We start from the raw sequence: 25,828 nt of genomic DNA, 5'->3' as shown, positions 1-25,828 counted from the left end.
TGGAACTTGCTCTGTAGACCAGGCTGGCCTCGAACTCACAGAGATCTGCCTGCCTCTGCCTCCCTAGTGCTGGGATTAAAGGCATGTGTCACCAACGCCTGGTTTGTAAGTGACTCTTAAGTATTGAGTTGTTTATGTCCTATTTGTCTCCATTGGTGGGTGGGAAAGAAATCATGTTTTTAACCCTCTGAGTAGTCACATTTAGTCACTTCACAGCTGAATGTGTCATGCTGAAAGGCATCGAGGGCAAGCTCTTCCATTTTACCGACTTCTTGCTTGTGTCGAGGTGTGTGTAGTGTGAGAAATAATGAAGCTGACCTCACTGTGTTTCAGGAGGGCTTTCACGTAGAGGTCCTAATGGAGTATCCTTTGCGCTGTCTGGTGCTGGTTGCCCAGGTTGTTGCTGAGATGTGGCGAAGAAATGGGCTCTCTCTTATTAGCCAGGTATGGCACATGGTCTATTATACACATCTATGAATGAATTCATTTTTTCCATAGAGTTTGCCAAATATTTGCTCTTATTTTCTTGTGTCATCTCTTAGATATGAAAATTCTGGGAATCCTATAAGTGTTTCTCCTTTTTTCCTATTTACCATTTAGCCCATCTGAATTATAAGAAGCTAGGATGTTTAAGTAGATAGTTGAAAGCTAGTAGTCGTAGAAGAGGGGTCTCCCATTAGCTTATCCTTTTCCTAAGGTTTATCTCAATTTGAGACATTGAGTCTTCCCACTTCTGTCCTGTTTTCATTTTACATTTGTATGTGTGTATATGGGTGTTTTGCTTGCTTGTCTGAGCACCATGTACATCATGAAGTACCCATTGGAGGTCAGAATAGGGCATCATATCCCCTGGGACTAGAGTTAAAAATGATTGTGAACCTCCAAGTGGGTGTTGGAGATCAAACCCAGGTCCTCTGGAAGGGTAGCTAGTGCTCTTAATCCCTGAGCCATCTCTCGGGTTCCCCATTTGTCTTTTTTTTTTTTTTTTTTTACTGTTGTTTTCGTTGTTTCTATGGTGGTCATTGAATATTAGAGGTAAGTACTCACCATCTGCCCTAATCAAAGGCTACCCTACAAGCCTCAGACCATAACTCAGTGCTAAAATCCGTGTGTGCAGCTCTGGGTTCAGCCCCCAGCACCATTTAAAGACAACAACAATGGCTACCTTCATTATTTTTCCTTTTGTTTTAGGGAAATAGGGACATGTGCTTTTCCTAAAAGGTCAGGGAACAGACATTTTTTGTTTTTTGAGACAAGGTTTCTGTGTGTAATAGATCTGGCTGTCCTGGAAGTCACTCTGTAGACCAGCCTGACCTTAAACTCACAGAGATCCACCTACCTCTATCACCCAAGTGCTAGGATCAAAGGTGTGCACCACCACCACCTGGTAGATTTTTTTTTTTAATAACATAATTCTTTATTGATTCTTTGGGAATTTCACATCATGCACCCAATCCCAACCTCTCCATATCCTCCCCTTACCCCTGCATCATCCCCTAAATCAATTAAAAACAAAACAAACAAACAACAAAAGAACTGACCTTGCTCCTCCATCTTTCCAACATTCTTCATTCATCCTAGTGGCACTGGGTACTTCAGTGTGTCTCACTATATACCTTTTTGGTCCAGTCAACTCCACTCACAAATATTAATTGCAATGAGCCATTGGACTGGTTCAAGGACTCTGGCGCACCATCATCACTGGATCCTCACCAAAATGCATCTCAGATATCCTGCTATTGTCCTGAGTCATGGGGATCCTGCAGTTATCGTTCTGCAGGACCAGTCCCATAAATTCCAGCAGGTCATAGATGGGGTAGGTGGTAGGGTAGACTAACTCTAAGGCCTAGAATGTGGGTCTTTCCTGGTCACTGGCACTTCCCCACTCAGGCAAGGTACAGAGACAGCTTTTCTAGGCCCATGCCATTAGGGGCCAGCTCTCCCACAACCATGGTGAGGGGTGGGGCCATGTCTCCTGAGTAAGGTGGATGAGGGGATATAGCTTTCTTGCTGCAGTAACCAGTGAAGGGCAGGGCCAGATATCCGAGGGCCAGTGAGGGGCAGGGGTGGCTCAGCATAACCCTCAGATTTCAATGTGCATGTTTCCTATGATCCCCTGTGGCAACATGGGCCATGGATATCACTACAGACTAATGGGGGCTTTTAAGGGCCAGCCTTAAAAACCTCTTCTCAGGGTTCAAAAGAGAGGCTACAGTAAGTGAAGAAACTAGGATCTGAGGGCTAAGGAAAAAGAATCGGCTCAAAACACTTTATTTCTATCCATGTCTCTTTATTGTTCTCTCTTTTTTCTTCTGTCTCTATCCTGATTCTTCTGTCCTAATTGTCTATCATTTCTTAGCTCTAATTCTGTCTCAAATCTAGTTCCATTTCTCTTTTATATTCTTTTTCTTCTTCTTCTTCTTCATTTTCTTGCATTCATATTTTTCAATATTCTTTGTCCTTTTACATTTCTGCTAGTTTCTCCTCCAGCTTCTGCTTGCTCTCTTTGTTCTACCCAGTTTATAAAGACCCATACAATCCTGCAGGCATTCACCATTTTTTTTGGTTGTTTTGTTTTTGTCTGGGATTAAAGGTGTGCACCATCACTGCCTGGCTCAAATACCATTTCTTAAGTAAATGATAAGAAACAGAGTCATTCCAACAGTTCACAATAAATTCAGGCAGTAAGAAAAGAGCACTTTTTTAAAGCCAACTCCCTAACTAGTGAGCTACAAATTGCAGCTGCAAAAGGAGTCTTTTTTTGCTATCTTATCTATTGAGGTAACCTTATATAACTAAACTAGTAAGAGAAATAAGGAAATTGTGTATTATATCCTGTAATTTTGAGTGTATAAAAACATCTTAAATATTTTGTGGTTAGTGGTCATAAAGGCTAGGCTTTCTCAGATTGGGGACTTGTTTACAAACGTGTCCTCAAGGCAGTGATTAAGAGCACTGATTGCTTTTCCTAAGGATTGGGATTCAATTCCCAGCACCCACATGGCAACTCACAAATTGTCTGAACTCCAGTTCCAGGGGATCTGACACCTTCATGCAGACATACATGCAGGCAAACCCCAAAGCACAATAAACAAATAAATGAATATTAAACAGACAAACAAGCAAAGAAATGGGTCCTCAGAGAATGCAGCCGTGTGCGCTGCAGGGGCAGGAGCTGCAAGGGCAGGACTGGGATGAGGGCATGGAGGTGGTGTGATGGGGGTGGCAGAGGAGCCCATTCAGCACTCTCCAAGACACAGTGACATTAAATACATAATCTTAAAATGTATTTTTCTATCTTGAGTGTAACCCTTGACCATAGAACTCTTTTTTGGGGCTATTAAATTTATATTTTATAGCTAGCCATGGCCAATTAGGGAATCTTATCCTATGGTATCTGAATGAAGGCCATAAAACTGAGACTAGAAATCCATGCAAAGAGTTAATTACTGTCCCTGGCACTGCAGTTAGGTTACTTTGTACTATTTATCTTGGCTCAACAAATCACACAGCTGACTACATGTCCTAGTAAATAAGATTGTATTCCTTTGGTAATAGTTTATCGTAAGATCCAATTAGCAAACCACCTAGACTGATCTATAAGCTACTTTAAAGTTTTATATCAATTTACGGTGTACAGCTGTCTTGGAAACTGTGAAAATTATAGCTGTTTTCTTAAGCTGTACTCTAGGACAGCTCTTAGTGGAAACTTGTAACTCCTGACTTGGGCAGCATCTCTTTGTATTTGTTTTATTAATCAAAACTCTGTATAGGCTAGCATTATTAATACCAACTAGACAATACAGCTAAGGAAGAGCCATCTTCTTGCCAATCCACATATAAAAATGCCCAGTAGGTCGTGAATGTATTTATGAGGCACACACCACATATATACAGGCTAGTGAAAGAATGCAATTAGCACGTTTAAAATTATAGGCAGAACCAACAGATATTCTGGAGTCTGTATTTCTTGCAGGCTTTGCCAGGCACATTTCTCCATCAGAAGTTAATTCTGGTGGGTTGATATCTTGAATAGTAATAGCTACTTCTGTAATAAAGGCTGTCAGCACCAGACCCCAGCTTCAGCAGGACCACGGACCCAGACATGGCCCTTGGCAGCATCTCAGGCCCATACATCACCATGGCTCTGGTGGCAGCACAGGCTACTCAGATCACTGGCCTGTCCAGCAGCAAGTCCCTTGAACACCAATACGATCTCAGGTAGCTGTCCAGACCCCGGGCATCCTCACAGCCCTCGGTGGTAATGAGTCACAACATCAACTCAGATCCTGGTTGTTGCTGGGCCACAGTCCCAGACACAGCCCTAGGCAGCGGCTCGAGCTGGACAACACCATGGCCCTGTGTGGCTGTACAGGCCACCCACATTAGTGGTGGAATGGCCCTCAGACACCAAAATTAGACTCTGGTCATCCATGTGGCCTTTGGTGGCACCGTAAGTATTGTGGACTGATGTCTTTGGGGCTGCGATCAGAACCAGCCGAATAAACCGAGGTCCTACCCTAAGTGGGGGAGTGTGGATGAGGGAAAGCTGGATATCCAATGACATTAAAGAAAAGACAGAGACATCTGATCATAACTTGAGGGGCAACCACTTAATACTGAAGGCCGCAGTTTATTGATGCATCATCTTAAGTAACCTTCCAAAAGTGGGGGCAATGGTAGAAGACATCTATTATCATGTATAAGGGGCTGATAGCAGTTATTTTCCTTAATCCTTGAGACACTCCTTTGCAGCAAGTGCTTAAGCCTTCAGGCATCCCACACCAGCATGTCTCACTAGCCTTCAGAGTGGGTGTAGACTGGCCCTTGTCCCAAGTCTTTTGTTATTTAGATAGGAGTCATTCTCCATTGAGGCTAGGACTTCCAGCAGCTATTAGCTGACATCTAAAAGACAATAGAAATTCTGGGCTCTCCTGATATCATGACAGGGTGGAATAGATTTCCAAAATATATGCCCCCCCCATGTATGCCATGGATATCAACACAGACCCCAACTGTGGTATGATCTTGGACCCAGACATAGTTCCTATCAGCAGCCTCGGCTTGAATATCACCATGGCCCCAGGTTGCAGCGCAGGCTACTCAGATCAGCATGGCCCTAGCTGCAGCATGGCCCTCAGATCCCCACCTGGCCTCAGGTGACAGCCCATACCCCAGGTATTTCACAGTTTCGGTGGTATCAGGAGCCACAGATATCAACCCAGATCATGGCTGTGGTAGGACCATGGACCCAGACATGGCCCCATGCTAGGCATCACCATGGCCCTGGGTGGCACTACGGGCCATCCAGATTGGCATGGCCCTCAGACACCGACATGCACTCAGGTATCTGACCAGACCCCAGCCATCCTCATGACATCACCACAGACCCTGGCTGCTGCAGGACCATGGACCCAGGCATAGTCCTTCCCTCCCCGCAGCAGCTGAGGCTCAAATGTTATCATGACCCCATGTAGCAGCATGGCCCTTGGACACCAAAATGACCACAGGTGGTAGTGTGTGCGAGTGCGCGCACGCGCGCACACACACACACATGCACACACGCGCACACACACACACACTCTCTCTCTGTCTCTCTGTCTCTCTGTCTCTCTGTCTCTCTGTCTCTCTCTCTCTCTCTCTCTCTCTCTCTCTCTCTCTCTCTCTCTCTTTCTCTCTCTCCCATTCCCATGTAAACAGATGTAATACATGGCAAAGAAGAGTTTTGTTTCAAATAAATTCCTTTAGAGTCTGTCTACCATTTATTTTTACAGGTTTTTTATTACCAGGATGTTAAGTGCAGGGAAGAAATGTATGATAAAGATATCATCATGCTTCAGGTACCTGTTTAAGTTTCTCTCCATTAGATTTTCCTTTCCTCTTTTAATTTTTCTTTTTAAATAAGAAGAAATACTGTTTTTAACTTGTTTTTCTCACCATTAACTGAACATGGCAGCATAAAAATAGAATGGGCAACCTATTATCTTCTGCAAAATTATTTTTGTAATTTTCTGAAGGGACTACTAGAGACAAGTGTTCCTCCATTTAACACACAGAAATGTGACACTTAGTTTCTTTCATAGATTGGAGCATCTATGATGGATCCCAACAAGTTCTTGTTACTGGTACTTCAGAGGTATGAACTTGCTGATGCTTTTAACAAGACCATAGCCACAAAAGATCAGGTAAGCAGTGGAGATTGGTGTGAGTTATTGCCAAAGGAAATATCATTGTCACTATTTTACTTATATTTTAAAAGCATATTTTTTATATATACAGTTTGCTTTTCATATCTGGATTCTGCATATATAGATACGTCATACTAGGGATCAGATATTTTTTAGATTGTGTCTATACTAATGTGTAAAATTTTCCCTCAAACAGTGCTATACAATGACTATTTAGATGACATTTACATTTGTAGTAGGTATTATAAGTAATCTAGAAGTGCTTTTAAAGTATGTGGTGTGATGTGTATAGATCATACATGGGTACTACGTCATTTTATAAGGAACTTGAAAATCCTCTAGTGCCATGATTGGTATGTCCTAGATATCTAGGAACTATAGTGCACCCCATACTCTGGAACAACTATATCTCCAAACATGTGTGCACATAGAATGTACAAATACACAAACATACACATTTCCTTTTCACTCTAGAAAACTTAGGCTCTATATAGATCAAGAAAGAAAAGAAATGTCATTTAATATACTGCCTTCAGAAAATAAAGTACCAAGTATTTTGCATTTGTTTATTGATTGATTGATTGATTGATTGACTGATTGATTGATGTGTAGCCCAGGCTGACCTCAAACTTGTGATTCTCCTACCTCTGTCTCCCAAGTGCTGAGATTACAGGTATGCACCACCAATGCCTGGCTAGCATGGGATTTTTTTTTTTTTTTTTTTTTTTTTTGGTTTTTTGAGACAGGGTTTCTCTGTGGCTTTGGAGGCTGTCCCGGAACTCACTTTGTAGACCAGGCTGGCCTCGAACTCACAGAGATCCGCCTGCCTCTGCCTCCCGAGTGCTGGGATTAAAGGCGTGCCCCACCAACGCCCGGCTTAGCATGGGATTTTTAATATCACCTTTGTATTATTATTTTTTTTTTCTTTTTGGTTTTACGAGACAGGGTTTCTCTGTATTGTTTTGGAGGCTGTCGGTCCAGCCCGGCCTCGAACTCACAGAGATCTGCCTGCCTCTGCCTACCGAGTGCTGGGATTAAAGGCTTGCGCCACCACCGCCCAGCACCTTTGTATTATTTTAATCTTTGAAGTACTAGCTTTTAAAGTAACTCTGGCTTTTTTGTTTTTTGTTTTTGTTTTTTCAAGACAGGATTTCTCTGTGTAGCCCAAGTATCCAGGAACTCACTCTAAGACCAGGCTGGCCTCGAATTCAGAGATCTACCTGTCTCTGCCTCCTGTGTGCTAAGATTAAAGTGTACCACTACCACCCAGCAACACTGACTATTTTAAATTTATTAAATTCCATTGCTTTAGTCTTCTAACTTAGAAGTCACCTACAAAGACCCAAAGAATAAGGTATAGAAAAAATTTTTTAGTCATTTATACTTAGTGAAAATTTTGTCAGTAGAACTTAAATTATGTTTTAGGAAACAGTAGTCTTACCAGACCTAGTGTTAGTATTCAGGCATCTGTACTGGCCTGCCTTTGGAGTTCTAACAAGATACACCCTCAGCTGCTGCCACTAAGAGCACCACCTGTGCCTGTTCACTATGTTACCTTTTAAAGGGCCCTGTACACTTCCCATCCCTCTCTCTCTTTCTCTCCCTCTCTCTCTGTCTGTTCCTCCCTCCCCCTCTCTGTCTTCCTTCCCTCACTCTCTGTCTCTGTCTCTCTCTCTGTTTCTCTGTGTGCCTCTCTTTCCTTCTCCCGCTGATTTCCCTCCTTCCCTTTCCCCTTTTTACAATCCTTTTCCCTTAATAAAACACCCCTCCACTTGAACTCTGTCACATAGTGTCTTTCTCTCTCTTTGATCTGCTTTTTAAAATTACAACACCTAGGGCATCTATTTTAAGCCACTTTCTTACTCTCTTGGTAAGAAAGAAGCTAATAGTAGAGAAAGGAAAACATTAGAATTTGTTGATTTAGGACAAATAATGATGTAGAGATCATGATAAGAAAGAATGGCAGTTTTTAACAGCTGTTATTGAGTATATGTCAAGTGGGACTTTTGGCACCTACTTATTGCTGTTCTCTAAAGAAAACTCTAGACTAGATGGGCCATGAGTTGAATCAAGAGCTACAGATTTGATAGAGTTTTGTATTCTTATGTAACTATTTTGTTTTAATTTCTATAGGATTTGATTAAACAGTATAATACATTAATAGAAGAAATGCTTCAGGTCCTCATCTATATTGTGGGTAAGATTAATTTTTATTTTATGTAAATTGGTGTTTCGCCTGAATGTATGCTTGTGTGAGGGTGTCAGATCTTGGAGTTACAGACAGTTGTGAGCTTCCATGTGAGTGGTGGGAATTGAACCTGGGACCTCTCTGGATGAGAAGCCAGTGCTCTTAACAGCTGAGCCATCTCCCCAGCCCACAAAATGTTTTGAAATGAAATATTTACTTTTTAGAGAATGTTAATAAAATATAATTGATAATTGTCTTCTATCCCAAATGCTACATAAAATGTCAGAGATTAATGTGACCAGTGTGATGAATAGATTTAGAAGTTCTCTTTAAAAAAAAAAATGAACCTTGCATGTTTATTGGAGATCTAACCCAGGGCCTTTCACATGTTAGGCAAGTGCTCTACCCCTAAACTATACCCCTAGTAATCTCTTAATTTAATTGTTGTACTTTGAAGTTTGAGGTACATGCCTGACTAGAAACAGATTTTTTTTTAAATTTTTACTTATTTATTTTACATCCTGACTGCAGTTTCTCCTCCCTCTTCTCCTCCCAGTCACCCACCCCTCCAATTCTCTCCTCTCCATTTCTGTTCAGAAAAGGGCAGACCTTCCATGGACATCAACAAACATGGCATATCAAGTTGTATTAAGGGGGCATAAGGCAACCCAGTATGGGGAATAGAGTCCCAAAAGCCAGCAGAAGAGTCAAAGACAGCCCTGATCCCATTGTTAGGATTCCCACAAGAAGATCAAGCTATACAACTGTCACTAGGTCAGTCCCGTGCAGGTTCCCTGGATGCCATTTAAGTCTTTGTGAATTCCTATCAGTCTAGGTTATTATTAATCTACTTATTTAGTGATAATGTTTACATGTATACATGAAATTTAAATGTATTCTGGGCCTAAGCTAACTGTTTTTATCATGTCATTCTTGTAAATTACTCTGTAAATAGTAGAGTGAGAAAGATGTTTGTGAGCCACCATGTGGGTGCTGGGGACAAAACTTGGCTCCTCTGCAAGAACAGCAAAGGCTCTTAACCAGTGATCCATCTTCCCAGCCCTTTTCCAGTTTACAATGGGAAAATATAAATGAGCAGAAAATATTTGGATTAGGAGTTGGATGATGGAGTCTCAGCTTTCAGATATTAAGAGAATGCTATATAATCTTTGAGTTTCAGATTCCTAATCCATACAGTGTGAAAGGAACCTACTCTAAGGTTGCTTCTGGGACTGTGATCCTGCAGGATACCCTTTTGGTAAAATATATATGCACATGAAAATTATAAATTAAATTATAAAATTTACTAACATGAAAATAAGTTATTAGAAGCAAATCACTTAACATTCTTTGTGGAATGTGTCTGATTTAGAGAATATCTAAAAGGATCTCTTACAGATGTCATAGGTCTTTGTATAGATGTTACAGTGTTGAAAACTAGTGGTGAACATACAGGTCATGAAGGCAGAATGTAGGGGGATGAATGGAAGAGACTAGTGGGAGGGAAATAGGATAGTATGGGAGTTGGATAGTCAGAACACATAATACAGCTGAAAGAAATTATCCTTGTGAAACCCAATACTATGTTAATGAATGTGTGTCAATGAAGATTTCAGTAGGACCAGAGAAGTAGCTCACATTGGTAAAATGCCTACTGTGCAGGCATGAAGACCTGAATTCAATCTCCAGTATGCATGTAAAAGCTAGGGAGGGAGGCGGCACACACCTGTAGTCCCAGCACTGAGGACAGGACAGGAGGATCCCTAAAGAGCAGGTTTGACAGTACCTGTCTTAGAAATAAGGTGAAGAGCAGGAAGCCCCAATGAAGACCCCTGATGTTGATTTCTGGCCTGCTCATGTACACACACACACACACACACACACACACACACACACACACACACACACACACACACACACAATTGCATATGCACATACTCATATACCTAAACACTTATATAATATATATTAGTACAAATATACACTAAAAATGTAATAAAAATAGGGGTGCCATATGTTCAAATGTTTTAAGTCTTGACGCAGTGGGAATTAGATTTTATTAACATTAATATAGCTATTTCTAATCTCTATTTGACAGGGTTTTTTTTGTTTGTTTGTTTATGTGTTTGTAAACTGGACCTGGGCCTGGGGATGTAGCTAGCTCAGTGGTAGAGTATGTGCCTAGCATGTGTGACCCCTGGGCTTGATATATAATATTGTTATATCATGTAAGCCATTACTTTTATTTTTCAGTTTTCATTTTGTTCTTTTTGTATTTATCCTCTGCCTCTGCCTATGTGTATGTGGTTGTCTGTATGTCTGAGTGTATAGACACGTGTGTCTGCTTGTGGAAAATAGAAGAGGGCATCAGATCCCTTAGAGCTGGTGTTTGTGAGCCACTGGCGTGTTATACACATACTGGGATCCAAACTCTACTCTTAATGATTGTGCAACAAGAGGTCTTAGTCTCTGGGCCGTCTTTTCAGCCCTTTTTTTTTTTTTTTTCGGTTTTTCGAGACAGGGTTTCTCTGTATTGTTTTGGAGGCTATCGGTCCAGCCCAGCCTCGAACTCACAGAGATCCGCCTGCCTCTGCCTCCCGAGTGCTGGGATAAAAGGCGTGTGCCACCACCGCCCGGCTCCAGCCCGTTTTTGCTTTCTTGTAGTTTGATTTGATTTGATTTTAGTGTTTGGGTTTTTTGGTTTTTGGGTGTTTTGTTTTTTGTTTTTGCCGTTTTCTTTTTCTTTTTGAGACAGGGTCTTAACTATGTAACTCTGGCTTACCTGGAACTCAGTATGTAGACCAGGCTTGCCTCCAGCTCATAGAGATCTGCCTGCTTCTGCCTCCTGTGTGCTGGTGTTAAAAGTATGTGCCAACGTGGGTGACCTTAACGATTTATTATTTTTTTCACTTATTTTTAATGTAGGAAGTTGGTATGTGCATGTGAGTGTAGGTGCCTTTTGAGTCCAGAGGCACTAGATCCCATGGAGCTGGATTAATAGGCAGTTGTGAATGTCCGGTAGAGCCTCGAGGAGTAGAACTTGGGTCCTCTGCAAGAGAAGAACATGCTGGTACCTACTGAGCCACCTCTCCAATCTCTTGACTTTATTTTAGAAATCTGGCCTTGTTGAGTGACCCAGACTAGCCTTTCAGTTTGCGATTCTCCTTCTCAGCTTCCCAGTTTTGGGTTACAGTAAGTTAAAATAAGGGCTGGATTCCGAATGATTTTTCTCTTTCAACAAATAGTTTATTGTTTGATTTGGAAAAATATTGAAATGATTTTTGTCTGTTGTAAATCTAATTTGGTGCAGTGTTCTGGGTGTAAGTATATCTGTTAGAACAAAACTTAAATAGAAACGCATGAATTTTTCTGCTTTTGTTTTTTATTGTATTAGGAGAACGCTATGTACCTGGAGTGGGGAATGTTACTAAAGAGGAAGTCATAATGAGAGAGATTACTCACTTGCTTTGCATCGAGCCCATGCCACACAGTGCCATTGCCAGAAACCTACCTGAGAATGTAAGTCTACTTCTCTTTCTAAAATTTTTCTTATGTAAATTTTTTATTTTATGTATGTGGAAGTTTTGCCTGCATGTTTCCAAGTGTACACATGTGTACCTGGTGTTCCTAGAGGGTGTTGGATCCTCTGGAACTGGAGCAATGGACAGTTTTGAGCCAGCATGTGGGCACTGGGAACTGAACCCAGGGCCCCGGTAAGGACTGAGCCATCTCTCTAGTCCCTAAATTTACTTTTCAGTCCCTCTTCTCAAGATTGGAGAAGTTTGGATTTTTATTGTCATTTGGTTTGATTGTTTTCTGTTTTTCTTTCTTTTTTAATTGGAAGTTGACTTCAAATTTCAGGAAAATTTACTAAGCAAAATGACCCGTATTTTTATCTTACAGTTGTAAACCAAATTAACCTTCAGTTTTTAGTCATATCATAAGCTTTAGTTTTAGTGACATGCTCTTAAATTTTTGTTTACTTTAAAATAAAATTTTGGCAGAGGAAGTCAAAGTTGAATCTGAAAATTTGAGACTGTGGGAGCAATGTGTTAATGTGGATCTTCTGGGAAGCATGTCAGAAAACAAACAGTAAGATTTTATTATATAAAATGGTATGGAGACTAGGAAACACCAGGGGAGCAATTGCAGTATTTTGCAAGCCTGCTTTCTGTGAATGAAAAAGTAAAGGAAGATGAATGGAAGCATCCTACAAAAAAGCTGATCCTAGAAGAAGAAAGCAGAATGGTGGTCACTAGAAACTAAGGGTGTCACGGAGATCAGATAGAGATTAGACAATGGGTAGCAAAGTGCAATTAGGTAGGAATAGTAAGTTCTAGTGTTCTGTACTTGGCAAACAAGTGATATATTTCAAAATAACTAGAAAAAGGAGAGTCCAAAGTTTTCCAACACATAGAACTGAAAAATATTTGAGAACTTGATAATTCCAGTTACCCTGATTTAATAGTTATACATTGCATACATGTGGGAAACTATTGTGATATGTTCCATAAATATGTACAAGTATTATGTGAAAAGAAAGAAGGAAAAGGGGAAAAAAATCAAGATGTATGTAGGTTACACACTGTGGCATATGCTTGTAATCCCAGCACTCTGGAGTTCTAGACTGTCTGGAGCTATAGAGCAACACCCTGTGAAGCAAAGTGAGGAAGGATGGAGATAGAAGAAAGAGAAAGAGACAGAGCAAGAAAAACACAAATGTGGCGGGACAGCATATCATTCTGCTCTCTAAATAGAGGTCTGTGAGGTGAAATGTGTCTGCACCACAGTGCTGTTTATTCTTTAGAATGTACAGTTATTGGTACAATTGTCCTAACGCTACGATTCTCATTATTTTTTCCTCTTCTGAGATTTGAGTATGAACTAGAACAATGATTATTTTGTCTAAGTTTTTGTTTGTATATGTGTGAGTGAAAGTAGAAGTGTACACATGCCATGACATGCATGTGGATATCATGCTGCCTACATGAGCTTTCTGGTGATTCTTCTGCTGCCTCTCATCTTACCACGGGAATGCTGGGATTACATTTGTGAGCCATTGCATGTGGCTTTTCTGTGGGTTCCCAAGCCTGGGTCCAGGATAATCATGGATATCAGGAGAGCATAGTAAAACACTCTTACCCATAGAGCTACCTGCACAGCCTTAGAAAATGATTATTAATAAGGAATTAAACTTACCTGTGTTGTCAAGACTTACATACATAAAATAGGATATGCTTTCACTAAGTATTTTCTTCCTCTCCACCTCAAATTATTTGCAGTTTTTCCCAGTTTCATTGTCAACTAGTTATCAAACTATAGCTATTTAGAATGTTGCTTTTGTAATTTTTGTATATGCATCTATTAATTTCATGATTAATGCCTTTTAAATATCAAATTTCAATTTTCCTTAGTATGTCTTAAGCAGTAATATTTGTGCAATAATAGTTTTGATGGTCAAAGTAATTTTCCCTTAAAAGCTTTTAAAATAAGAAAATTCTAAAAGTATCTATTACACCTAAAGTAATTTCATATATGACTGGTGATACATATATACAACATACTTAGAAGCAAAATGTTCAAGGTCATTCTCTCACTTTGCTGCTTACTCTCAAGTAAATTGTTTTTAAAAGGAGGTTCAGTAGATATGGTGGCATATGTCTTAATATAGTCCCAGTTACTTTGGCAGCTAAGGCTAAGGAGGTTAGGGCCAGCCTGAGCAACATAGTGAGACTCCATCTCTTTAAAACTAAATAAGTAAATATTTAAAATCTTGTTTGTGTTTCTTGTGTTTCATGTATGCCTGTGTGTACGTGTTGAGTGAAGCCTTTTTCTTGCCAGGCGCTTTGGTTTTTCCCCACCAGTCAGTCACCTGGGCTCTGCCACGTTATGGTCCCCAAATAACACGCAAGCCACTGTATTAATTATGAAGCTGTTGGCCATGCTTGTTTCTTACTGGCTAGCTCTGACTTAAGTATTTACTCCATAATTGTTAATCTAAGTATTTCTCTTACTGGAGAAAAGGGTTCAGACTTCTTACCCCTATGGCAGCTACATGATGACTCCCTCTTAGAATCCTGCTTGACTCCTAGTCCCACCTATCTTACTTCCCTATTGGCCAATAGTGCTTTATTCAACAACCAATAAGAGACAGATTTCAGAATGATGTCTCCCATCACATGTGTGTGTGCGTGCGTGTGTGCACACATGCGTGGTGTGTTACAGTACTCATGTGCCTCCTTCAGAGATTAGAGGACAACTTGCAGGGATCAATTCTCTGTTTACTGTGCAGGTCCCAGGGATTAAACTCAGTTCATCAAACTTGGCAGGAGGCACCTCTACCCATTGAGTCATCTTGCCACCCAAAATAAACTTTGAAAAAGAGGTCAAATTTCTTACTTTTTTATTTTAATTTTAAATAGCTTGCTTCACATGTCAATCCCAGTTCCCTCTCCCTCCCCTCCTCCCGCACCCCTCCACCATCCCCCCCCAGCCTCCTACCCTATTGCCACTTCCTTCCACATAAGGGATATCTGGAGTCTGTCATTTCACTCAGAGCAGGGTCCAGGCACTCCCCTAAGAGTCCAGGCTGAGAGAGCATCCCTCTTTGTGTTATGGACACACGAAGTCCGTTTGTATGCCAGGGATAAACACTGATCTACTGCCTAGGGCCCCATAGGTTGCCCAGGCCTCCTTACTGACTCTCATACTCAGGGGCTCTAGACCAGCCCCATGCTGGCCTCCCAGTTGTTGGTCTGGGGTCCAAGAGCTCTCCCCTGTTCAGATCAGCTGTCTCTGCTGGTTTTGCCAGCCCATTCTTTGCCGATTTGCTCATCGCTCCTCTCTATCTGTCACTGTGTTCCATGGGTTCAGTTCAGTGTTTAACTGTGGGTGTTTGCCTCTGCTTCCATCAGTCACTGGATGAAGGTTCTAGGATGGTTATAGACATCAAGTTCGTTATCAGGAATGGGCATTTAAGGTGGTCTCTCCACTATTGCTTAGCTTGCCAATTGGTGTCATCCCTTTAGATCACTAGAGGTCTCACTGGTGCCAGATCTGTCTTCTAACCTGTGATTCCCTCTTCCCCCTATTCTACCCCACATTCAACCTTCCTGTTCCCCCATGATCTGCTCTCTCTAGGTTCTTTCCTGTTTCTCAGACTCTCTGTCAGTGGATTTTTTGTTTGTTTTTTAGAGACTGTTTCTCTGTGCACCTTTGAATCCTCTCCCAGCACTTGCTCTGTGTACCATGCTGGCCTCGAACTCACAGAAATCTGCCTGCCTCTGCCTTCCAAACACTGGGATTAAAGGCATGCAACACCACTATCCAGAAAATTTCTTAATTTTTACAGATCATAGGTAGCTGTAAATGTAATGTAGTAGCTTAATTATCATTGTAAATGACTTCATAAAAATACTACTGTTTTTTTTTTGAGGAAAAGTTGGTGCTAATTAGCAAAAGCAGAAATCAGTTCCCTGTAACATATTGGTGCCATATGTAGTTTTAAAAAATACTGCAATTAATCTTTTAATTTATTGTGTATCTAGTGCTTTAGAAATGACGTTTAAAATGTATTTCAGTTCACAGTAGGAAAGGAAAATTCATTGCCTGAAGGTAACAATGACAAAAATGTTGTTTCAACAGGAAAATAACGAAACTGGCTTAGAGAATGTCATAAACAAAGTGGCCACATTTAAGTAAGTGTTTTTTAATATTTATGCTTAGTCTGAGAGGTAGACTGGTCTTTATTTTTATAGTCTGATACTTTGTAGAACATCTGAACTTTTCTGTAGACCTCACAGGAGTGAGAATACAGTGCAGCAGAGAGGGCTGAGAATGAGGGAGGCACTAGGCACAACTGATTGTGTTTAATGATGAAATAATTAAATGTGTTTGTTGATGCAACGAGGGTCAGTCTTTGGTGAGTAAATGAGAAATTTGTCTGAGTGATTTAGACAATAAAGTAGTAAGACTATCTGATAACTCTTTTCCAATAATTTGAAGCTATGAATTCATTGTTTTATAAATTTTTATTTTATAGCTAATCTTAGATTTTTCTCCAGAGTTAAGTGTATTTTATAGTTCTTTCATTCTTTGTGGTTTGTAAAGTGAAAATGTTAATTGGATTAATTCTCGACATTTGGAAAATTGATACTAATAATGTGTTTTAAGTTGTGATGGTATTTTGTTTAGGACAATGCTACTAGTTTTAAATAACTTATAAAATAGCATGTGAATTTTTCCCCCTCTATTAGCAGTGGTCAATGATATTTTTAACTTAAGATTTAGACAGAACTCAAAGATGCTAAATGTTCATAGCAAATATGCTATACTCTTTTAGCTTGGTGTTTTTCCTATTACCATGCTTAATAGAGGATTCCACACTATTGTTATAATAAACAGTTTGCTATTAATGATGTATGTCTCTCTACCATTTGAGATTTGATCCTAAATCATTTACCATAGTTTAACAAGTACCTTTAAACCCAGAAGCTATAAAAGAAATATGGGACTCTAAGTTGTAATATGAGCTTTCTGTCCCAGCTGGCCCCACAGCCCTTGTCAACCCCAAAGAAACACACGGATGTTATATTATTTGTGAAACTGTTGGCGAATGACTAGGGCTTCTTATTGGATAGCTCTGTCTTAATTATTAACCCATTTCTTTTAATCTAAGTATTTCTATGTGGTCTTATCTTATCAGAGAAGGGTCTAGACCTCTAACTCTTTTGTTGGCTTACATGTTGACTGTTCTGGCGGGCCTTCTTTGCCTACCTTTCCCAGAATTCTCCTTGTCCTAGTCCCGCCTATCTTCCTGCCTCATTGGCCACAGTGTTTTATTCATCAACCAACTAAGTAGGGCACACTCTCAGGTTCAGCTAACAGAATGCAAACTTCCCAAATTTGTTTGAATTTCCTAACTATTGAGTACAATGTCAGTACTTTGTATTCAATGTATATTTTTTGTTTTACAGTAGCAACTAAATTGATCATTTCTGAGATACAGATTTTTAGGAATCTTGAGTTTTAGATTAGATTTTAGATTTTTACTTTGTTTTCAATATTGTGAAAACAAAACAAAAGTAAAACTTGCTGTTTATCTCCGTATTTTCTGTTGCTTTAGGAAACCAGGTGTATCAGGCCATGGAGTTTATGAACTGAAAGATGAATCACTGAAAGACTTCAATACATACTTTTACCATTATTCTAAAACACAGCATAGCAAGGTAGGAAAAATATCCTTTTCAGTAAATAAACCTGAAGTCCTACTGTATGCTTTTCATGATGGCTCTCATTGATAGAGGTGTTAACTCGTCCAAGAACATCGGCAATCTAGTGTGTAGACAATATTTAGATTTTCTTGACTATACCAAAAATATCCTTTATAGTTGTTACAGGAGAAGATGGTTCAGGGATGCATCATCCATTTCACAGTCACATGCTTCACTTATTTCTTTAAAATCCTTCCTTCCTTCCGTTTTCCTTCTTCCTTCTTCCCTCCCTCATTTCTTCCCTCCCCCATTCATTCGTCTTTCACAACAGTGACTATTCTGCAGAATATCAGTACATAGTTTCTGTTGGTCCTAGAAGGATAAGTGATCACTTGGTTTAGGTGATGGGTGGTTTTGTTCACCTTTACTGAAGTTGAATAATTTACAAAAGTGGGGGAAGGAGAAAGTTGTTTGCTACCAGCATTGTCTTGTTTGCTGCTATTGTGGGAAATGCTCTACTCTACCATGGCTTCCTCTCCATTACCATCTGAATCCAGGTATGAGCTGAGCAAGATGCTGCTGCCCATTAAGTCATAATGTCTGGTACCAGCAATGGAGTCTAACACAGAAGTGTTCATTTAATAAAATAAATAATGAATAAAGATAAAATTACACACTGTTTTGTAGATCCTTGTACAGAATAGAAATTAGGAAGCCTTTCTGACTAAAAGAACAGTCTAAACTCTTTTTTTAAATTCGTTACATTTAATTTTTGGGGTGTTGGTGTACATGTAGAAGTCTGTTTACTCCTTCTATCACTTGGGACCCAAGTGTTACTTGGTGGCAGGCACCCTTTACTGGCTGAGTCATCTCACCGCTTGAGGGCTAATTTCTTAATGAGAGTCAAGCCTCACTCATCTTACAGTGACCTTCCCTAGGACAGTTATTTGGTTTATAGTTAAGGTAATATTTTGATTGTATTTTTAAATTAGTAGATAAAGTATTTTAATTAATATGTCAATCTGTTTGTTTTCAAACAGTATTCCATTTCTTTTGTGTTTGCTAAGCAGTGTATGTAATGATAGTTATTTTTCTTTAATAGGCTGAACATATGCAGAAGAAAAGGAGGAAACAAGAAAATAAAGATGAAGGTAACACTGATATTTTGAACTGACACATTTTGACTTTTCTGTGGGTTCTTTTGTTGATTTAAGGGGGGCAACTAAAAGAAATACAAAGAACTTCTTTGTGTTTATATATTATGATGTGGCCAACATGAATGATAGTATTTTATTTATTTTTTATTTTTATTTTTTGTTTTTCAAGACAGAGTTTCTCTGTGGATTTGTAGGCTGCCCTGGACTAGCTCTTATATACCAGGCTGTTTTTGAACTCACAGAGATCCGCCTGCTTCTGCCTCCTGAGTGCTGGGATTGAAGGCATGCGCCACTAACGCCCAGCGAATGATAGTGTTTTAAATTGTTAGCAAGTAGAGTTTTCAGAGACTGTTATGGCAATTTACATTTCCTTTGAAATTGATATTTTCAGTGCTTTAAAGCAAAAGAAAGAAATCACATGTTATTTTGCATTTAAACTATTAATTTTCATGTTTACAATTATGTGTGCTAAGGTAGTTCAAATAAAAATGTACCTGTTGACTCTTTTCCCATTTATTCTGTTTTCCCAACAGCACTGCCACCACCACCTCCTCCTGAATTCTGTCCTGCTTTCAGCAGAGTAATCAACCTCCTCGACTGTGACATCATGATGTACATTCTCAGGACCATATTTGAGCGGGCTGTAGACACAGATTCTAATTTGTGGACAGAAGGAATGCTTCAAATGGTATGTTTACCTGCTGTGTTTTCTTTGAGTTCTTGTGGACTCTGAACCACAATTCCTGGGTTAATGTTAGTCAGAATCATATCAGAAACCTGTGATACTTAGGAATCATTAAAATGGTTTAACTGTGGCCTAAGTTTCTTTAATGTACATTCTCATGTTTTTAGCATTCCTATCCTTGGGAACTATTTATATTTAAAACACTCAAAAAAAAAAGAAAAAGAAAAGGAAAGGACAGGACAGGACAGGATATGAATAGCCAGGATATGAGAGCTAAGAGGATTCATCAAGCCTAAGTGGTCTTGGAAAGACTTGAACAAACATCTGAATATGTAGAATCCCATTGCTGGGCAGCCAGGGCCAAATTTGTATGTGCCCTGGAGGTTCCAGTTTTACCTGTTTACCACCTGTCTATCTTTTCTTTCCTTCTGGCCCCTGGACCCTTCTCCAGGTATTCCCTAGCTTTCTCTACAGGTGGGCCTTCTTATGCTATCCTTCCCCTGCTCCTGTGAAGTCTCTGGCTTCTGTCATGGTAGGCCTAGGAATGAACAACTGTTGTTTTAACTGAAGCACAGTGCCCGTGCCTTAATCTACTGCTAATGCAGCCAACAATTGCAATTCCACAATTCCTCTAGTAGCTGGCCAAAGCCTGACTGGACTTCTGTTCCTACAGCACCGGTCCTGTTGCTGTCACTAAAGGTAGCTTTAACTAATCTCTTTCTATTTATAAATAAGACTTGAGATAAAAAAGACTGGTGTAAAAAACCTACTAGCTCAGAGAGACTGGATCACAGATACCTTGTTGGCATTTCCAAAAGATCTGTGTTTCGGCTTTGCCAAACGAGAAAAGGTTGCACCACTCCAAACCCTACTACTTCCTGTGTCTCTAGCTTTCCAGGATGTCCTCTGATACTCCATGATTACTTTCTGTCAACTAGTTGCCAATGCAGCCTTCTGACCCAAAGTTAATTTTATTTAATTAACCAATGCACAGTTGGGGTTCATTGTGTGATCGAATATTCCTCAACAGATGATGGACACAGAAATGTAGAAGAAAGTAAAGAAAGCTAATAAAAAGATACATAAAAAGCACATGCATAGAAGACAGGGCCTGGGCCCTTCGCTTTCCCAAGTCTTCCCAGTTCTTCTCTTCCATCAAGCATCAGCAGCTGTGTTGTGCTAGGGGAAATTACATCATGCTTTTTATAGACATATATTTATTTATTTTGTTTGGTTATGGTTGGTGCTGGGGAATGAACCCAGGAGCATGAATGTATTGAACAAGACCTCTACCACTAAGTCATACTTCTTTTTCTGTTTATTGGTTATTGAAACAGGGTCACATACTACAGCACAGGGTGGACTGAAACTCCTTATGCCTAGGCTAGCCTTAAACTTGTGGCAATCCTCCTGGCCTCAGTATCCTGAGGACTGAGATCATACTTATTAGCCATCATACCTGGCTTCTTGGAACCACTAATTAATAAATTACTTAATCCTGCTCCTTTATGATAACTTTAACTATATATATCTGCTCAGTTTTCTCCACCCCTACATCCTCTGTTGGTTATTATTGGTCTGTAGGTTCATGCTCTATTTGTATTTCAATACTTGTAACAGTGATGAATATTTGCAGTACTATATTCAGTATTGTAATCTTTATTTGAACTCCAGTTAAAATTTTTCCCACATCTCCCAGTGTCTTACTTAGGAGATAAGAACTATTAATGTTTTGTATATCCTGGAAACTATACCAGCATAAACACATAAAGGTCTTTGTCATTCTTGATTGCATGCATATTTCATTATGTAGGTATACTATTGTACATGTAACTTTTCTCTTATTAATAGACATTGAGGTTGGTTGGGGGTTTTGTTTAACAAAGAACTCTAAGATGAATATTGTTTATGGATCGTTTGCTTCCTTGCTTGTGGTAGGTTCTGTTTGTGTTGCTCAAGCTGTTCTTGATTTTGTGGCTCAGGTGATGCTTCCACCTCAGCCTTCTAGTACATGAGATTACAGGTATGCACCACACACGGCTTATAGGGAGCATCCTTGTAATGAGTGTATGCTATACCAATTCAAGCACACATTCCACACAGTCTGTTCCTTTACTTTTTTGACTGATATTGTCACAGTGACTTTTTAAAAATGTAAAACTAGTTTATTTTTCCTCTATTACCAGTGCAATAACCGGTGACTGCTTCCTAACAATTCTGGCAGCATGGTTTATACTAAACTTCAAATTTTTATCTCTTTAAGTGATACCTTAAGCTATATCTCCTTAATTTGGTGCATTTTTCATCTTTCTGTTGACTGTTTATAAGTTTTGTCCATTTTGTTTCTTGTTTTCTTTCTCTTTGGGTTGAGTGAAGAAGCACTTCAGAGACCCTTGTTTTCCTTCCTTCTTCAGGCATTCCACATACTTGCACTGGGCTTGCTGGAGGAGAAGCAGCAGCTTCAGAAAGCTCCTGAAGAAGAAGTGACGTTCGATTTCTACCATAAGGCTTCTAGTATGCTAAAGCATCATTTCCCAACAAACTTCTATCTTATTGCCAGCTTGTAATTAAAAGTTTGGACCTTAAACATTTTTTAATGTGTTAGTCCTTAAAATTTAGGAAGCCCTTAAGTTAAATGGTTTATTTGCCTAGCATGTTTATTTTTTAACTAATATTTTCCAGTATACTAATTTCTAAAAATTCCCTACAGCAGTTGTTTTTACTGTACGTGTGGCTGTAGTAGGTCAGGAGTGAAGTATGTCTGATTGAAAATGTTTTCTTATTAATCTTGAAGACTGTGATGTGTTTATATTGAAATGCTATTACGCTAAGGTAGTTTTGTTTAAAGTGCATTCTTGGAACATTAATTGTAAAACCAATACTTGTAAGCAAAGTAATCACCTTTTTTATTTACACTAACTCTGTATGTTATTGGTAGTGTCACTAGCCTTCTTTGTGTCTGGGTATAACATCTCTCACTTCAGTATATCTGCAGTTGTTGGTCATGTGCTTTGTGTAGACAGGGAGCAAAGAGAAGAAAGGCAAGAATGGATTATTAAGAGTAGCTCTTAAAGCTGGGCGGTGGCGGCGCATGCCTTTGGTCCCAGCACTTGGGAGACAGAGTTTGAGACCAGCCTGGTCTACAAGAGCTAGGTCCAGAACAGGCTCCAAAGCTACACAGAGAAAGAATAGCTCTTAGCACTTCACATGGGTGAGTCTTAAAATATGCCAGTTTTTCTCATACTGTGATTTAATTTAGTACTTAATTTTTCATGTAATTCTTTCTTTTAAAAAATTAAACACCAGGTGGTGGTGGCACATGCCCTTTAAACCCAGCACTTGGGAGGCAGAGGCAGGTAAACCACTGAGTTATAGACCAACCTGGTATGCAAAGGGAGTTCCAGGACAGCCAGGGTTACACAGAGAAACCCTGCCTGAAGAAACATAAATAAGAAAAAAAAATGTGTAAATATTAAGATAGTGAAGGAACTGGCTGGCAAACCTCAATTACTTGTGACTGATACTCACTAAGAATTATAATTAGTACAAAATTATGAAGATAATTTTCTTTTAATATACTTTTGTATTTTAAAAAAGGATTGGGAAGTTCAGCCATGAATGCTCAGAATATACAAATGCTTTTGGAAAAACTCAAAGGAATCCCCCAATTAGAAGGCCAGAAGGACATGATAACATGGATACTCCAGGTATATTGCCAAAGTAAACCGATTTAATACAGTTATGTGTTGCTTAATGACAAGAGCATATTTTGGTAAATGCAACATTAAGTTATTCATCCTTACTTGAGTAACACAGAATATACTTTTGTACACCTAGTTTGTTCCTTGATGTGGCCTTGATACAGTCAATATACTCACTAAAAATAAATAAGATGTGCCAGGCAGTGGTGGCACACACCTTTGACCCCAGCACTCAGGAGCCAGAGGCAGGCAGGATCTTTGAGTTTGAGGCCAGCCTGGTCTACAAATGAGCTCCAAGACAGCCAGGGCTGTTACACAGAGAAACCCTATAAGGTTGCTACTGGTATAACTTTGCATACTGTTTTACTTGTGTAAGTAGAAGTATTCTCATGAAAAGAATAGTATAGAGGCTGAAAGTAGAGATCAGTGGTAGAATGTGAGTTCTTGATTCAACCCCAGAACCATAAATAAATAAATAAATAAAGTTTACAGTATATAACACATAAAAAGTACACATAAGTAACATTGTACAGACTGAGAAGGTTATATTTAGGAATAGTTAGGAACACACATACACACACATTCATGTAGCAACAATTAATGAAAAAAAAAAGAGGCCATTTGAAAAGAGCAAGGGAAGAGTATTTAGGAAGGTTTGGAGATGGGAAAGGAGACATAATTTTTAAAAAAATATGTCCAAAAGAGACAGTCATTTGTTTTTATTATTGAATATTATTCACTATACATAATTGTAGAATTCTATGCTATATGTGACTATATATAAAAATCTATTTGCTGGCTGGGCGTTGGTGGTGCACACCTTTAATCCCAGCACTCGGGAGGCAGAGGCAGGTGGATCTCTGTGAGTTCGAGACCACCCTGGTCTACAGAAAGGGTTCCAGGACAGGCTCCAAAACAACACAGAGAAGCCCTGTCTCAAAAAAAAAATTTTGCTGCTAAAATTCAGCCACTGTGTTTTCTTTCCATTTGTAGTTATTTACTATCAATTATCACAACTGTTTCTTTTATGATAGTAATTCATTTTTTTTCTATTTTTGTGGAGTTGCTTTTAATAATGAAAGCTATCTACAATTATTTTATTATCGGTTGCACGCACTGAGTAATTACAGTGTGCCGTTCTGAATTCAAGACCCCAAACAGCACAAAGACCTTGCTTTCAGGGTGCATATACCATAGTTGAAGTACAGATAATTTAAAAATGGTCATCAGGATAATCCAGTAGAATGAGATAAAGTTCCCTTGAATAAGAGGAGGTCTTTGTTAGAAGATGAAGTTAGAGCTGAGAACTGGATCATTCTAGAGTCAGGATTGTAAGACTCTAGAGTATGTAGGGAAGAGGGAATGCCGTGCAAGTGTTCAGAAGTAGCCAAGAGCAAGCTCAGTATGACTGTAACATAAAGAAAGGCAGTACTGTCACAAGGCTATCCAGGGACTAGATTGTGTTTACTTCATAGATCAGAATAAAGTGGTATATTTTCATTTTCAGGACTTGAATAAAAATGTGATTTTAAAATGGGTTTGGTGGTATGCTATGTAATCCCAGTTATTTAGAAGACTAAGTTAGAAAAATCACTTGAGCCTAGGAGTTAAGAGTTCCCATTAAATTTACAAACACGTCTGTGTTGCACCCCCACCCTACAAATAGCCAGCAGACTTCATTAACTCAGCTGATGGTTTATTAAGCAGTGCTATTGTTGTCAATCAGGGTTACTTTGTAAATTTTGTTTTTCTAATACATTTCTAAGTAGCTTACCTAAAAGGCACTTAGAGACAGTGAATCAGGTTAGTGATTTTTGTTTTCCTGGTCAGTCTAACCAAACTTAATATTTTGTCTATTTTCACAGATGTTTGATACAGTGAAGCGATTAAGAGAAAAATCTTGTTTAGTAGTGGCAACCACTTCAGCTTTGGAGTCCATTAAGAATGACGAGGTAACAGCACTGTAACAATGTTACATTCATCTCTATGATTGAGTAAGGAGTCACTTTTCTTTAGGAGGAACTGTTGGTGTAAAGTATATGAGCTCTGTCCATCTTTTATTCCTATGCTTCTGTACTGCATTTTAACACATACTCAGAAGGATGTATATAGTTTACCAAATTAGAGGAACTTGATGCCCAGTAGAACTCTGTTAGAAATACTTTAGTATATTAATTTTAAAATACTTTCATGTCTAAATTCGGATATATCTCAGTCAATGGCATTTCATAATTTAATCAGCAGTATTCATCTATTAGGAAGTATAAAATAATAATGTACATCTTAGATTCAGTGAAATTAGATAATGTGTAAGTAATGATTTTCCATAATTTGAAATATATTTTGCTAATATTGAATTGATTATCTAATATTTAATTACTAGAATATTAAAAGTTTTTTGATTAATTTATTATTTAAAAAATTTTGAGCATCTCTGTATATCCCTGGCTGTTCTGGAAGTCTCTATGTAAACCAGGCCAGCTTTGAACTCACAGAGATCCACCTGCCTCTGCCTCCCAAATGCTAGAATTAAAGGTGTGCGCCACCACCACCCATCTTTTTTTTTTTTTTTTTTTGGTTTTTACGAGACAGGGTTTCTCTGTATTGTTTTGGAGGCTGTCGGTCCAGCCCGGCCTCGAATTTACAGAGATCCGCCTGCCTCTGCCTCCTAAGTGCTGGGATTAAAGGCGTGCGTTA

At 39.2% G+C, this 25,828-nt stretch overlaps 1 protein-coding gene across 2 annotated transcripts in view; it reads left to right on the top strand.

The window, feature by feature from the left end:
- The window catches only part of Ubr1 (ubiquitin protein ligase E3 component n-recognin 1), a 125,821-nt gene that overhangs the window by 53,687 nt on the left and 46,306 nt on the right, over window positions 1-25,828 (top strand). For both annotated transcript variants that reach the window (XM_040746131.1, XM_040746130.1), the window contains exons 17-28: window positions 334-444; window positions 5,775-5,840; window positions 6,084-6,185; window positions 8,322-8,385; window positions 11,771-11,895; window positions 16,021-16,073; window positions 17,501-17,603; window positions 18,691-18,739; window positions 19,279-19,433; window positions 21,845-21,944; window positions 23,028-23,137; window positions 24,997-25,083. In XM_040746131.1, the coding sequence (XP_040602065.1) occupies window positions 334-444; window positions 5,775-5,840; window positions 6,084-6,185; window positions 8,322-8,385; window positions 11,771-11,895; window positions 16,021-16,073; window positions 17,501-17,603; window positions 18,691-18,739; window positions 19,279-19,433; window positions 21,845-21,944; window positions 23,028-23,137; window positions 24,997-25,083 (1,125 nt within the window). The remainder of the gene's footprint in view (window positions 1-333; window positions 445-5,774; window positions 5,841-6,083; window positions 6,186-8,321; window positions 8,386-11,770; window positions 11,896-16,020; window positions 16,074-17,500; window positions 17,604-18,690; window positions 18,740-19,278; window positions 19,434-21,844; window positions 21,945-23,027; window positions 23,138-24,996; window positions 25,084-25,828) is intronic.

This window comes from Mesocricetus auratus, unplaced genomic scaffold (assembly GCF_017639785.1).
Source record: "Mesocricetus auratus isolate SY011 unplaced genomic scaffold, BCM_Maur_2.0 Super-Scaffold_100004, whole genome shotgun sequence".
Classification (NCBI taxonomy): domain Eukaryota; kingdom Metazoa; phylum Chordata; class Mammalia; order Rodentia; family Cricetidae; genus Mesocricetus; species Mesocricetus auratus.
This window is presented reverse-complemented; position numbering and strand designations above follow the sequence as displayed.